Below are 14,433 nucleotides of genomic sequence, written 5' to 3'. Positions count from 1 at the left end.
TGTGAATTATATGTGTCTATATGCACACATATTTCACTTTAGGTGAAGTTAATTATATACTAAGAACTTTTTGAAATTATTGCTTATGAAAAGAGGGGAATAGGGTAGAAAGTGGTGTTTGCAGTTGCAGATTGGGGAAAAACCATCATGGACAGAGACCTACTGTAGCATATCCAGGCTGTCATAATTATCTTTGTTTTGCTGTGTCCTTTTCATTATGTTAAAAAAAAAGCCACCCTCCCCCCCCCAAAAAGATGCCAGGCAGTGGTGGCACACGCCTTTAATCCCAGCACTTGGGAGGCAGAGGCAGGTGGATCTCTGAGTTCGAGGCCAGCCTAGTCTATAGAAAAAGTTCCAGGACAGGCTCCAAAGCTACAGAGAAACCTTGTCTCAAAAAGCAAACAACAACAACAACAAAACCCCAGAGAGATATAGGACCTTGATACAGGTGGTTGAATACATTGTAATTGTGCTAGGGAGATGGTTTGTCAGTAAAGTGCTTGCTGTGCAAGCATGAGGATCAGATTTCTGCTCTTCATAGGAGCCAGGTGGGTGTGCCTGCCTTATAGTCTTTGTGCTCCAGTGGTGGAGACAGGCTCTTTGGAGCAAGCTGGCTCACTAGACTAGCAAATAAGTGAGTTAGAGATTCAGTGAGAGACTACCTTGCTAAATGCAATAGAGAACAATAAAGGAAGACATCTGAAATCAGCCACTGGCCTCTGCACATAAGTGTGTACACACATAGACACATAGCGCATACACACCAAAAGAAAAAGAAGAAATTGTAATGGCCCAAGACCTCATTATAGGAGGTTGAAGAGCTAAAACAATTATTCAGAACTTGGTTTATTCCTTGTTGTCAGTTTCCTTCTCTCTAGCTCTTTGTCTTTAATTCACTGACAATGAGTAAGTATTGGGAAAGTAAGGGGATACAATTCTGACCATTTGTGGCACTGTGTAGACCTCAGAAATTAAAAAGATGGAAAAAAAGTAAAATTGGTGGCCATTGGTATATACCTATTGCTTGCTCAGTACTTGGGAGGCAGAGTTTCACAGGTTAAAGACCAGTCCGGGCTACATAGCAAGATCCTTTTCTCAAAAACAAAAACAAAACCAAAACAAAACAAAACAAAAAAACCTTGTTGTGATCATTATTCTTAAATTATTAAAAATGGACAGACAGTTATAAAAGAACTCTCAGTATAGCTTATATTTGTTGAAGTTTTGTAAGGGTAGTAAACTGGGATAGTATGTTAAGTGAATTGAGTTTTCAAAAAGATAGAACAGAGTAGCTCTGTTAACACCTACTGGCATCCACCATTTCTGCAGGTGGTTGTGGCTATTAATTCATGTGGAATGGCAATAACTTGCTTATTGCTTTGGAAGTTTGGAGTATCTTGCCATCTCCCTGTATGGCAGAGGAACGTTTGGGGAACAGTGATGTATTACTGAACCAGACCCCTCTGTTAAGGCTTGCAGCCCCCAACTCTTCCTCTCCTCTTTATTTACCACAGAGTGACTCTCATCAGTTCCGTGTCATGGCAGCTGTCCTTCGCCATTGTTTACTAATCGTAGGTCCAACTGAAGACAAAACAGAAGAGCTGCACAGGTGGGTAACCTCTATGGTGATGCCTCAGTGGAACAAATCACCTATTGTTCTCTCATGTATCTAGCTTTGATGGTTAATTATGATCACAAGAAAGTGAAAATATTATATTGACTCAGTAGGCCTGAGCCATGCCTTTGTATTAAATTTGTGTCCTATCCTCTCTGACTGTCATGTTGGACTCCTGGGTAAGACTTCTGCATTTGTTGTAGTCAACAACTGTACTGAACAATTTCTGTGTTTCATTGTGCTAAGTGCTGTAGAGAGAGACTTCCAGACTGGGAATGTTAACCTTTTGAGGTAGCTTTTTTTTTGTTTGTTTTCCAAAGATAAGAAGACAGAGGTCTCCTTTTCATTACTACACTTCACCATTTCATTTTAAGGGTATTTAACAAAAAAGAATATTCTATACAATAATAATTAAAATATAAAACATCAATAAGAATATAATCATAGTGTCTTCTATTAAAATAGGTGAGGAGGGTTGGGTCATTGGGTAAAAATGCTCACCATGTGAGCATAAGGATCTGAGTGTGAATCTTCAGAACTCATAAAAAAGCGGGTGCCGTAACAAGAGTGTTTGTTATCCCAGCGCTCTTGTAGGGAAGTGATAGTGGGAGACAGAACTCATGGGCTAGCTAGCCTGGTATATGCAGCAGGGAAACAGTCCCAGTATCAGATGAGGGTGGAAGGCAGGGACTAAGGTGACCCGGATTGTTTTTTCACACACACACACACACACACACAGTGAAATTATAGATATATAGAAAATAAAAATAATTCCAATTACATAACTTGTCTGTTAGAGACATTAATGGAGTTCATCATTCTCTGGGGCTGGGGGTGGACAGCTCAGTAGAGTGTTCATCCTCTGAGCACAAGTCCCTGGGTTTAGTTTCCAGCACTGAAAAATAAAAATTATCATTCTGTGAAAACAGCTGGAGAAGAGTTAATACAGTTTTCAGTGTTCTTATTTGCTGTAGATTAGGCTTGTAGTAACAAAGCAGATTGCTAGTGCTGTATTCTGGAAGAATAAAAATGACTACCAGTCGGGGTGGCACACACCTTTAGTCTCTGCATTTGAGAGACAGAGGCAGGCCTATCTCTGTGAGTTCGAGGCCAGCCTGGTCTACATAGCAAGTTCCAGCACAGCAAGGGCTACACAGAGAAACCCCATCTTGAAGAAACAACAACAGCAGTAATAAGTGCCATGTGAAACGATTGAGAGCTACAAAGAAAAGGTTGCCATCAACTCTGCTTTATACAGAGTCAACATGAGCTGCTTCTAGTCAATTACCTTGTGGGCACTTAGCACCAGATGTAATGTAAATAAAATTTTATGACAACACAACCATAGCATAAATTACATACACTGTGAACATAGAGATGAGTCCCACAGTCACAGTCAGGTTTGTGACACTGTGAACACAGAGATGGGTCCCACAGCACAGTCAGGATCATGGGTATTTCTCAGGCTTTCCTGGGAGATCTAGGTTGCTGCTGACTTAGCAGGAGCCTCGAATGGCCTTAGGTGCCCTTTTAATCAGAAGAAAGTGATTAGTATCAGTTTGGATACTGATGGCTCCAGGCTAATCCTCTTTTAAGTGGGAGAACTGCACCAAGGTCAGGAGCTCTTTCTAGAGGTGTTAAATTTGCACCTGTGCAGTGTCTGAACATAGTACTGTTTAAAACTGCATGGGTGCCAGGCGCAGGCTAGATACATAAACTGATACTTAAAAGTCATCTTTTATTTTTAAGATAAATATGTCTAATTTGTTGAGAATTTCTTACAATTTATTTTGATCATATTCACTTTCGTCCCTGCTATATTTCATTCTTTAAAAGTTGTTGAAAGAGGTGTCCAAACTTGAACACATCCTTCCTCAAGGTTTTTCCTTTTATAACTCCTTTTTTCAATGCTTTTGTTTTTTTTTTTGTTGTTGTTGTTGTTGTTGTTTTTTTTTAAAGTTTCACTGTAGTGACAGGTAATCCTGGGTAAGGTATTTGTGGGTATGGGATGATTACATAAGAATGTGTGAGGCCTCCTGGCCCTGATGCTCAGTGAGCTCCTAACAGCAGCTATGTCTGCTGTCTCCTCTGTTATTGTAGCAAGCAGATTGACTTTTCTTTTTTGTTTTTTTAAATTTAAACTAAAAACAAACAGATTGACTTTTACTGGGATACTTAATATTTGTAGATTGCTTCGTGAGTTTTTAATATCTCAATTTAGAAACTTTTTTTGTATTTATCCTTTGATCATATAAAGATATTTGTTTTCTTATATTCTAAATCCCCCCCAAGCCAGAAATTCCATTCATATTAAATGGTAAAGATGCTTTAGAAAAGAAAAAAGGAAGAGTCTGGCAAATTTCTGGTCAATTTCTTTGTAGGTCATCATCATTGCTTTCTTCAGAGAAGTGAAAACAACATGGTGTGGTGTACGACTTCACTCAAAGAGGCAATGCAGCTGACCCTCTTTCCCCATGCTCAGAGTTCTAAGTAGTACTTCTGTTTCTTTTGTTTATTTTTGTCAGCTAGAATATAAATAGTATTATCTACCTTTGTGTTAAACAGTGTCCTGCTTCTATTCTGCCTATACTGTTTGCTTGAAAGTATTTTCAGTATTCCTTCCCACAGTTGATAAGCTTACCCATTAATACTTACCCCCCCACACACACACACTTTGGATATTTGTAATTTATTTTGGGAAGAAAATAGACAAGGACAACTTCCATGCTGCTAAGGAGGGTGAGACCCAGACATAGCACAGGTTAGCTTGTTTGAAGTGCTCAGTTCCAGTTTCTTCTACACGCCTAGTGCATCGGGGTGTGCTCATCTATGTCTTTGATCCATGTTGAATGAATGGTGTGTGGTGTGTAAAATCCTCTTCTTTTGTCTGCATGTTGGATATCCAGCTTCAGCCACCATTTATTGAAAAGGCTTTCCTTTCCCTGTTGCTCTTAGCATCTACACGTGTGTGTGTGTGTGTGTGTGTGTGTGTGTGAGAGAGAGAGAGAGAGAGAGAGAGAGAGAGAGAGAGAGAGAGAGAGAGAGAGAATTATTTCTGGGTTCTTTATTTTTCCCATTGGTTGGAGTGTCTTTAGGTCGTTTGAATACATTTCTACTTAAAGTAGTGTATCGTTTTCAAACCAGGAAGTATGATTCTCCAAGACTGTACAGGTTGTTGAGTCTCTTGACATTCCATATACATTTAAAGATGAGTTTTTTATTTCTACAAAAACATCACTGTGATATTGGTAGGAGTTATCTTGTATTTGGACTATTCAACTCTAATAATATCATTTCCTAATTATATATATCATACTTTTTAAAAAACTGTTCTTTTTTATCAGTTTTTTATTTGAATTAGAAATAAGATTGAATTACATGACAATCTCAGTTCCCTTCTCCCTCCCTTCCTCCCCTACTCCCCTCAACTAAAACCCTACCTATCACATATCCTTTCTTCTAATCTACACCTGACTCAACCTTTCTGCTCCCTCATAACCTCTGTATCCTTCCTCTTCTTCCCTTCTCATTCTCATAGCTCCCTCCCCCCTCTTCCCATGCTCTCAATTTGCTCAGGGGATCGTGACCCTTTCCCCTTCTCCAGGGGACAATGTTTGTCTCATTTAGGGTCTTCCTTGTTTACTAGTTTCTCTGGCAGTGTGGATTGTAGGCTGGTAATCCTTTACTCTATGTCTAAAATCCACATATGAGTAGTACATATCATGTTTGTCTTTCTGTGATTGGGTTACCTCAATCAGAATGGTTTCTTTGAGTTCCATCCATTTTCCTGCAAATCTCAAGATTCCATTTTTTTTTTTTTTTTCTGCTGAGTAGTACTCTATTGTGTAAATGTACCACATTTTCTCTATCCATTCTTCGGTTGAGGGCATCTAGGCTGCTTCCAGTTTCTGGCTATTACAAATAGTGCTGCTGTGAACATTGTTGAACAGATGTCTTTGTTGTATGAATGTGTTTCTTTTGGGTATATGCCTAGGAGTGGAATTGCTAGATCTTGTGGTAGACTGATTCCCATTTTCTTGAGGAGTCGCCATACTGATTTCCAAAGTGGCTGTACAAGTTGGCACTCCCACCAACTCCAGCAGTGGAGGAGTGTTCCTCTTTCTCCACATCCTCTCCATCATAAACTGTCATTGGTGTTTTTGATTTTAGCCATTCTGACAGGAGTAAGATGGTATCTCAGAGTTGTTTTGATTTGCATTTCCCTGATGGCTAAGGATGTTGAACACTTTCTTATGTGTCTTTCAGCCATTTTAGATTCCTCTATTGAGAATTGTCTATTTAGTTCTGTACCCCACTTTTTAATTGGATTGTTTGGTGTTTTGGAGACTAGCTTCTTGAGTTCTTTGTATATTTTGGAGATCAGCCGTCAGATGTGGGGTTGGTGAATATTTTTTCCCGGTCTGTGGGTTGTTGTTTTGTCTTGCTGACTGTGTCCTTTGCCTTACAGAAGCTTCTCAGTTTCAGAAGGTCCCATTTATCAATTGTTGATCTCAGTGTCTGTGCTACTGGTGTTGTGTTCAGGAAGCGGTCTCCTGTACCAATTAATTCAAGGGTATTTCCCACTTTATCTTCTAATAGGTTCAGTGTGGTTGGGTTTATGCTGAGGTCTTTGATCCATTTTGACTTAAGTTTTGTGCAGGGCGAAAGGCTTCGGTCTATCTGTAGCCTTCTACATGTCTGCATCCAGTTATGCCAGCACCATTTATTGAAGATGTTCTCTTTGTTCCAGTGTATATATTGGATTGTTTGTCAAAAATCAGGTGTTCGTAGGTGTGTGGGTAAGCAATCTACAAATTCAATGCAATCCCCATCAAAATCCCAACACAATTCTTCACTGACCTTGAAAGAACAATTCTCAACTTTATATGGAAAAACGAAAGACCCAGGATAGCCAAAACAACCCTGTACAATAGAGGAACTTCTGGAGGCATCACCATCCCTGACTTCAGAGCTGTGGTCCTGAAAATAGCTTGGTATTGGCACAAAAATAGACAGGTAGACCAATGGAATAGAGTTGAAAACCCTGATATATATCATACTTTAAATGAGCTGATTTTATTTCCATTTATGTTTATTTGTTAGTGAGCACTTAGCCATGTGTTAGGTACTAATTTGAGTTTCCAGGTTCAAAAGCGACCAAAGAATATAGTCCATTCTTCGAGGCTCACCAATTAGTAGAGAAGTGAGTAAATGAGGCACACACACACCACCATGAGTACTGTGTCAGACGTAAACAAGCTTATATGAGAGTACAGTCAACACATTTACTTTGGAGAAGTCAGAAAGGGAGGCATTTGTTGCTCTTGTTAACTCCCTTGGCTCCTTTAAGCTTCCAGCAGAGTGCTGTTCTAAGGTGTCCTAAGGATGTCATGTTGCATACCCTGATAGAACAGCACTGGCTGAGGAGTCAAGACATAAAGACTATGAAAAGTTAAATTACAATTCAAGGAGAGAATAGAAAGAGACCATAAGATAGTTCTGAGTAGTTTTCAGTGACTGATTCCAGTACCAAACAGTTGCTAAAGGATAAGTTGAGTATGGTCTGAAGTTGAGGGTTTTCCACACAGGTTTGTCCTCTGCCTTCTTGCCCACCTCCCACCTCTAGTAACTGATTTTTCTCTTATCTTGTTTTGTTTGAATGTTTGTTTGTTGGTTGGTTGTTTTGTTTGTTTCATTTTTTGAGATTGTTTCTTTGTGTAGCTCTGGCTGTACTGGAATTCGCTCTGTAGACCAGACTGGCCTTGAACTCAGAGATCTGTCTGCCTCTGCCTCCTGGGTGTTGGTATTAAAGGTGTGCACCACCATGGCTGGCATTTTCTTCCTCTCTGGAAGACTTCCAGGTTCACTTTCTTGCCTGTCTGCCTCTAAAATTATCAGTTCGTCATTTCAACTCCTTCTCCCTCATATCCTGTGAGTCTCAACACACACAACTCCAGATCAGACATGCAACCTCCACAGGGAAGTTACCTGACTGACAGATGGTTTCATCTCCACTGCATGCACAATTCTTCAAAAAGCAGATGACTCCTCTCAGTCAAAAAGCTCAAGAACTACTTGTTTTGTGATGTATACACTTAGGACCTGCAGCCCCATCTGGGGAAATTGTGTCACCAGATCAGTTCCCTCTCTTCCTCTATAAATGAGTCTGCCAAACCTTTACAATCTGCATGAGGTCCCATATAGCCCTGTCAGCTAATACTATGCTTTCACTTAGCAAGATGGCTTGGCAGCATGGGAGAGGCAGGTAAGACTGTGGGAGTCCAAAAAGCTTTCAAACTGTTTCTTGGCATAGCCTTAGAAGCCTTGGATTGTCTCAACCCTTACTACAAGACTTCAGGGGAAAATACTATGCTAAGTCTCACACAGACTCTATAATGAACTGGGCAGTATATTCCCACTATGGCAATGTGCCAGTTACATCAATTTCTTCTGAATGAGAACTGTCTCTCATTGTGTAATATTGGATGAATCCATGGAGTTAGATCTGAGGCAGTTGCCTCCCTATTGGAGGAGCATTCTGCTTTTGACAGTACTCCTCTTCCTGTTGTCAAGCAAAACACTTTCATGGCACTGATTACTCTTTCCCCTGCCTCTGAAAGCTACCAAATTCTACAAACCAGATGCTCTGTATTGAAAATAGCCTTCTCTTCCTTCAACACAGTCTGCTTATTTATTCGGGCCTTTGCATTTGCACCATCTGGGAAGGCTCGGACACTTTACCTAGGCATTTGAGGCTTGGCTTCTCCTTGCCCTTTAGAACTTAGTGCAAAGGTAACTTGCTGTGTGAGGCCTTCTCCAGCCTCCTAATTTAGACTTGTGTACACACACATAAATATATCCTGTCCCTATTTCATCTTCATCATTTTCTTCATGGCATTTATCAATAAATAAAATAATATTGTTCCTTTATTGTTTTGCATGTTTATTATTTCCCTCCTGAAGTAATAAGCTTTAAAAAAAATTAGGCTAGGGAGATGGCTCAGCAGTTAAGAGCATGTACATAGTACTCATACAGAGAGCCGAAAATCAGGTCTCAGCACCAATGTTGGGCAGCTCACAACTGTATCAAAGCCACTCCAAAGGATCCAAGGCTCTCTTCTGGCCTCTGAGTACACATGCACACATGTGCATACCCACACAGATACACAGACATAAACAAATAAAAGTATTCTCTTTAAAAAGGGATAAAAGAGCTTACCTGTCTTATTCTCTACTATATTCCTGACACCTAGGCAAGTACACATATGTGCATATGAACATACATACATATGCATACATATATATATATACACACATGCATACATACACACATATACATACGTACATACACACACACACACACACACACACACACACACACACACACACACAGCAGTGTGTATAGTGAAAATGAATTGAACGGGAGGATAAATGATGATCTTGGCAGCCATATAACAGTAATTGGAAACTAGGCAGAAACTTAAACCCTCATCCTTGGTGCCACCAATAAATCTTTTGTAGTCTGTATCTGTGCCTGTTTCCTGATGTTCTTGGACATTTCAGTGGCTCTCTTCCTGTCCAGGTCTATTTTTACACCTTTTGCTTTTGCCTCCAAAGACCGTATTCTAGCATTATCTCCCCTTCTAGATCTTCCATCTCCTTGAGGGTATTATGTCTTCAAAATGTGAATATACTAAGAGCTGTTTCATTTGTAGGAGAAAAATAAATCCTTATCAAAACTCTTCACTGGGCTGGAAGATGATTTGGTGGTTAAGAGCACTTCTGCTCTCTCTCAAGATGCCCAGCAGTTGTCTAGCTCACAGCTGTCAGTAGCTATAGCTCTGGGAATTCAGTGCCCTCTTCTGGCCTCCGGTGATACCTACAGCTACACATACATAACCCTGGGAGCGCGCACGCGCGCGCACACACACACACACACATTAAGATGTAATAATTTTTTAAACTTTATCCCTCAGAGCTATTACTGTGTTTGTTTCTGTCCCTTTACAGAAGTTTTTTGAGTGTTTCCTGTGCCATTAGTCTCCATAGGTTTTGATCATGTCTAGGCCTAGTAGGAAAACCTTTTTCAAAAAATTGTTTTCTCATAAATTACATCCTGAATGTAGTTTCCCATCCTTCCACTCCTACCAGTCCCTCTCCCTACCTTCCCTCTTCCCCAGACCAACTCTTCTATTCTCCCACCACCCACCCCAAAAAAGGTCAGGTTTCCCAGGGATATCCACCGAACATGGCCTAACAAGATACAATAAGACTGGACACAAACCTTCATATCATGGCTGGACGAGGCAACCCAGTAGGAAGAAAAGGGTCTCAAGTGCACGCAAAAGAGTCAGAGATGCTCCCCATTCCCATTGTTGAGAGTCCCACAAGAAGTAGGAAGACCCTTTGAACATACCTTCAATTATGTTTATTTACATGTAAATGATGTTTATATACAGCTGTTTTATGTGTAATCAGTTATTAATCATATATAGAAATAAACAGTAAAGGGGATAATAAATTAATTTTTGGAAGTAAATTTTAAAATTAACCTACCAAAAGCTTACTGTATTCTCAGTTAATAGCCTTTTCCGTATAGTTTACACATTTGGCATTCAGATGTCTTGCTAATTAATGATGGCTTTATCGTTAGCTCATTTCTCAGGGTATCAGGCAAAACTAATCAGTAACACAATGGATGTAAGCTCATATTTTATATAATTCCCACCTTTAAATTTTTAACTTTCATATTTATGTTCTATTTATTAGATGAGTTCTCACAATGTAACCTGGCTGTCCACAAACTGGCAAACTTGCCTCAGCTTCTTCAGTACTGGGATTGCAGGAGTCTGATATCATGCCTGCTTAATTTACAACTAAAAATAAAAGGTGTGTGTGCGTGCATGTGTACGTGCACTCGAGATGGGGTGTGTGTGCTGATGCTGATGTAAAGAGGTCAGTTCCTCTTTACACAAGGGATCAATCTCGGGTTGCCAGGCTTATACAGCAAGCACCTCCACACTCTAAGCCAGCTCTCTGGCCCAATTTTCAAAAATTTTAAACAAATTTCTGGTGGTACATTCCATTAATTCCAGCACTCAAGAGGCAGAGGCAAGAGTGTCAGGAGTTCAAGGTCAGTGAGCTAAGGCCACTCTGGTTTATGGAGGACTCACTCTCAAAGTTTACATGGTGAATTCAAAGCCATCCTGGGTCACATGAAATCCAGTCTCAAAACAGAAACTTGACTCCATGCTGAGGCAATTGGATTGCCCTGACTTTCCTTATGGTACATCAGACAAAGGATTCTGCCATTTTCTTGTCAGAAAGAAAGTAGAATGTGCTATTGTTTTAAGTAATGTCTTAAATTTAGGTTTCCTTTGCAGGAATCATGTAAAGTGATTTGCCTGTTTTGTAAGAATTTGCTCAGTTTAAAACTTATGAAGCAACACTGACAATTTTGTGCAAGGATAGCATGTTTAACAGATGTGAGGATCCAGAGGGCAGCCCTCTCTCCCACAAAAAAGCACAGATAAAACAGTCTGTAACCTACCTGAGCATATGCCAATTGCAGTGTGACCAATTCAGAATGCAAGTGAGTGATCAAGGAAAGGGGGATCACAGCTGCCCTGCCCATGGCCCAGAATTTTTACTCTTTCCACTACTTCACTGGGGTTTGTGAGCAGGGAGCATCACATAAGATTCAGGTGTGGGTGCCAGTGTTAGAACATTGGTTAAATAGCAAAATGAGACTTCTTTTGACTTTTCAAACAAATAGATAAGCATTGTATGTTTTCTTTCTGCACCCCAGTGGATCATTTTATGTACCTCTCTGCAGTTAGATGTGCCCTGTCCTGTACAGAATATTGCTTTGACCTTAATGTCTCTGTGGGTTTACCCTACTCATTTTTGATCACACAAATCAATTAACATGCAATAATCAGAATTGTGCCTCTGCTACTTTGCCTAGACAACTCTAGTTTAATGTCATCACCAAACCATGTTACCATGAAGAGAAACAGGATAGTCTGAATGCTGTCATCTTCTTCCCCCCTTGCTACTTCCCTTCCCTCCCTCCTTACACCACAGAAAGCCCTTAATAGTGAAAGTTACTAAGAGCAAAGCTGCAGAGGTATGGCAGTACCTGATTTCATAAGATATTAGGAAGCTCCAGTAATTAAATTACTGTAGTAGTTACATGAAAATATACATGTAGACCAGTGAAACTGAATAGACAGCCTGGAAGTAAACCTACATCCTACAAATGTGTAGTCAACTGTATTAACACAAGGGTAAGGAATAACACATCAAGAAATGGTGTTAGGAAAACTGTGTTTCTATATGTAAAATATTGAAGTTAAATGTGACACACTACCACCAAAGAACTAAAAAGGTATCAAAACCTTAACTATAAAGTCTAACACAGTAAAACTTAGAATACATAGGGTAAATAAGCTTGTAGAGCTTGGTTTTAGCAATAAATTGTAGGTATGACACCAGAACAGACAATTCATCAAACTGAAAATCTGCAGTGAAGATGTAGGTTTCTGTTCCACCTGGCCCCGCAGCTGATTAGCCCCAAATAAGCACATGGATGCTATATTAATTATAAAATTATTGGCCGATGGCTAGGGCTTCTTACGGCTAGCTCTCTCTTGATTATTAACCCATTTGTATTAATGTATTTCTACATGGTCTTATCTTACCAGAGGAGGGTCTGGACCTGTTACTCCTTCCTCTGCTACATGGCATCTCTTCACAGTACCTCTCTGCCTCTTTCCCCAGCATTCTCCTCGTCTCCTAGCCCCACCTATCTTCCTGCCTCTACTAGTCAATCAGTGTTTTATTCATCAACCAATAAGAGAAACATATACACAGAAGAACATCCCCCATGACTGCAGTGCATAGGAAACTGTCTAAGTGGAAACACACCTGTGTAATAGGAAGCTATTTATAGGCTTTGCCTTCTGCTCCTTTGGTAAGGAGTAAGCATCTAAAAGATATATAGGGAACTTTTTTGTTTGTTTTACTTTTGATGCAGCTCAGGCTCTTCTTGAAATGACTGTGTATTCTAGTCTTCAGTTGACAATCCCCTGCTTTAGCCTCCTGAGTGCTAGGATTACAGCAGTGTGCTACCAGACCCAGCACAGGAATCTTAATAGCCAAGAAGAAAGAAAGAAGGAAAGGAGGAATAAGGGGAGAAGAGAAAGACTGGGAAGGGAAGGAAGGTAAGAAGGACAGACCAAGGATCTGAATAGACATTTCTCTACAGAAACATGCCTATAGAAGCATGGTTAGCATTATTAATCTTCTGTAAAATGCAAATCAGAACCTGAAGAACCACCTTTCATCTGATATAGTGGCTGATTAAAGGAGACACAAAGCTAGGGTATCTGAGAGCATGTGGAGAAGGAGAATCTTTGTACCCTGGCAGCAGTGTGAGTTAAAATTATTGGCCGATGGCTAGGGCTTCTTACGGGAAACAGTACAAAGGATCTTCTGTCATATGAAAATAGAAGTGCTGTTTACTCCTGCAGCCACACCGATGGATATGTATCCAAAAGAGATAAAAGTCATTGTCCCAAAGAGACACCTGCACACTCGTGTTCATCACTTCACCATTCACAGTGACCACAGGGGCGTGAGGACCACCTGAATGCCTGTCATCAGATGAATGGATAAAGAAAATATGGAAGGGAGGGAGGGAGGGAGGAGGGAGAGAGAGAGAGAGAGAGAGAGAGAGAGAGAGAGAAGAGAGAGAGAGAGAGAGAGAGAGAGAGAGAGCACGATGCAGAAGGGGATTATGGAGACAGCCTAAATGCCTGTCTAAAGAAAATATAGGGAGAAGGGAAGGATAGAGATAGACAGGAGGGGGGATAGGAAGACAACCTGAATGTCTAACAACAGATAAGTGGGTAAAATGGGAAATATATGCACGTAATGGGATATTATTCATCATTTAAGAAGAGAGAAATCCTGGCATTTGCAAGAACATGTGTAGGTATAGAAGACACTATAATAAATTGAATGAACCAGATACAAAAGGACAAACCCTGCATGATCCCCTTTAATAAGGACTCTAAAGTAGAGAAACTCATAGAGCCAAGAAGTATGATAGTGGTGACCAGGGACAGGCGAGGGTGTGTGGTTTCAGTCAGAAACTACTGGGGCTGTCCAGCAGGATCTGTAGTTGATAAGACTGTAGCATGTGCATTTAACATTTGGTAAAAAAGGGCAGATCTGAAGTGTTCATACCACAAAAGGAACAAAAATTAACCTTTTTTTTTTTTTAAATAAAGAGAACGGGAATCATTTGAAGATCTTGTGATTTGTTTGGCTGGCTCTCTTTCCCAGCTTGAAAATACACATGTAAACTTCAAGTATAAAGAAACTGTATTTGATCATAAGATTTGTTACTCGCTGCTGCTGAGTGTGAGTTGTTAGCATGTTCCTCACTATCATTTGGCATTCTGTCGAGTTCAGCAATTGATTCAGGGGAAGACTGGATGTGGGGCTGTCTTCCTTCCCCTTCCCACAGCTAGTAGGATTTTAATCAAGGCACAAGGAGCTCTAAGTGAGCTTTGCTTTTGAATCTGCGTATCAGGAGGGGGCTGGGAACATGAGCTGGAGGATGTCATGGCACAGTGATTAATGGTCTGTAGGACCTGAAAAGGAGAGTAATATACACAGCCTTTCTACCCCCTGGAGGAGGAATGCAAACACCATTGTGTAAATGTGTGCATCGCCACCTACTTCCTGGTATCTGGGGAATCTCATGCACTCTTCTCCCACAAATAAAACTGTCAGAGAAGTGACAGGGC

At 40.4% G+C, this 14,433-nt stretch overlaps 1 protein-coding gene across 9 annotated transcripts in view; it reads left to right on the top strand.

Moving 5' to 3' along the window:
• The window catches only part of Ric8b (RIC8 guanine nucleotide exchange factor B), a 96,920-nt gene that overhangs the window by 36,469 nt on the left and 46,018 nt on the right, over positions 1-14,433 (top strand). For all 9 annotated transcript variants that reach the window (XR_004771688.1, XR_004771687.1, XR_004771686.1 and 6 more), the window contains one exon: positions 1,515-1,609. Coding sequence is in view for 5 of the 9 variants with exons in the window: in XM_027392500.2 (XP_027248301.1) it covers positions 1,515-1,609 (95 nt within the window). In the remaining 4 variants the exon portion in view is untranslated. The remainder of the gene's footprint in view (positions 1-1,514; positions 1,610-14,433) is intronic.

The sequence above is a fragment of the Cricetulus griseus genome (assembly GCF_003668045.3).
Source record: "Cricetulus griseus strain 17A/GY chromosome 1 unlocalized genomic scaffold, alternate assembly CriGri-PICRH-1.0 chr1_0, whole genome shotgun sequence".
Taxonomy (NCBI): Eukaryota; Metazoa; Chordata; class Mammalia; order Rodentia; family Cricetidae; genus Cricetulus; species Cricetulus griseus.
The sequence above is the reverse complement of the archived record's forward strand: the minus strand, read 5'-3'. Positions and strand labels throughout refer to the sequence as shown.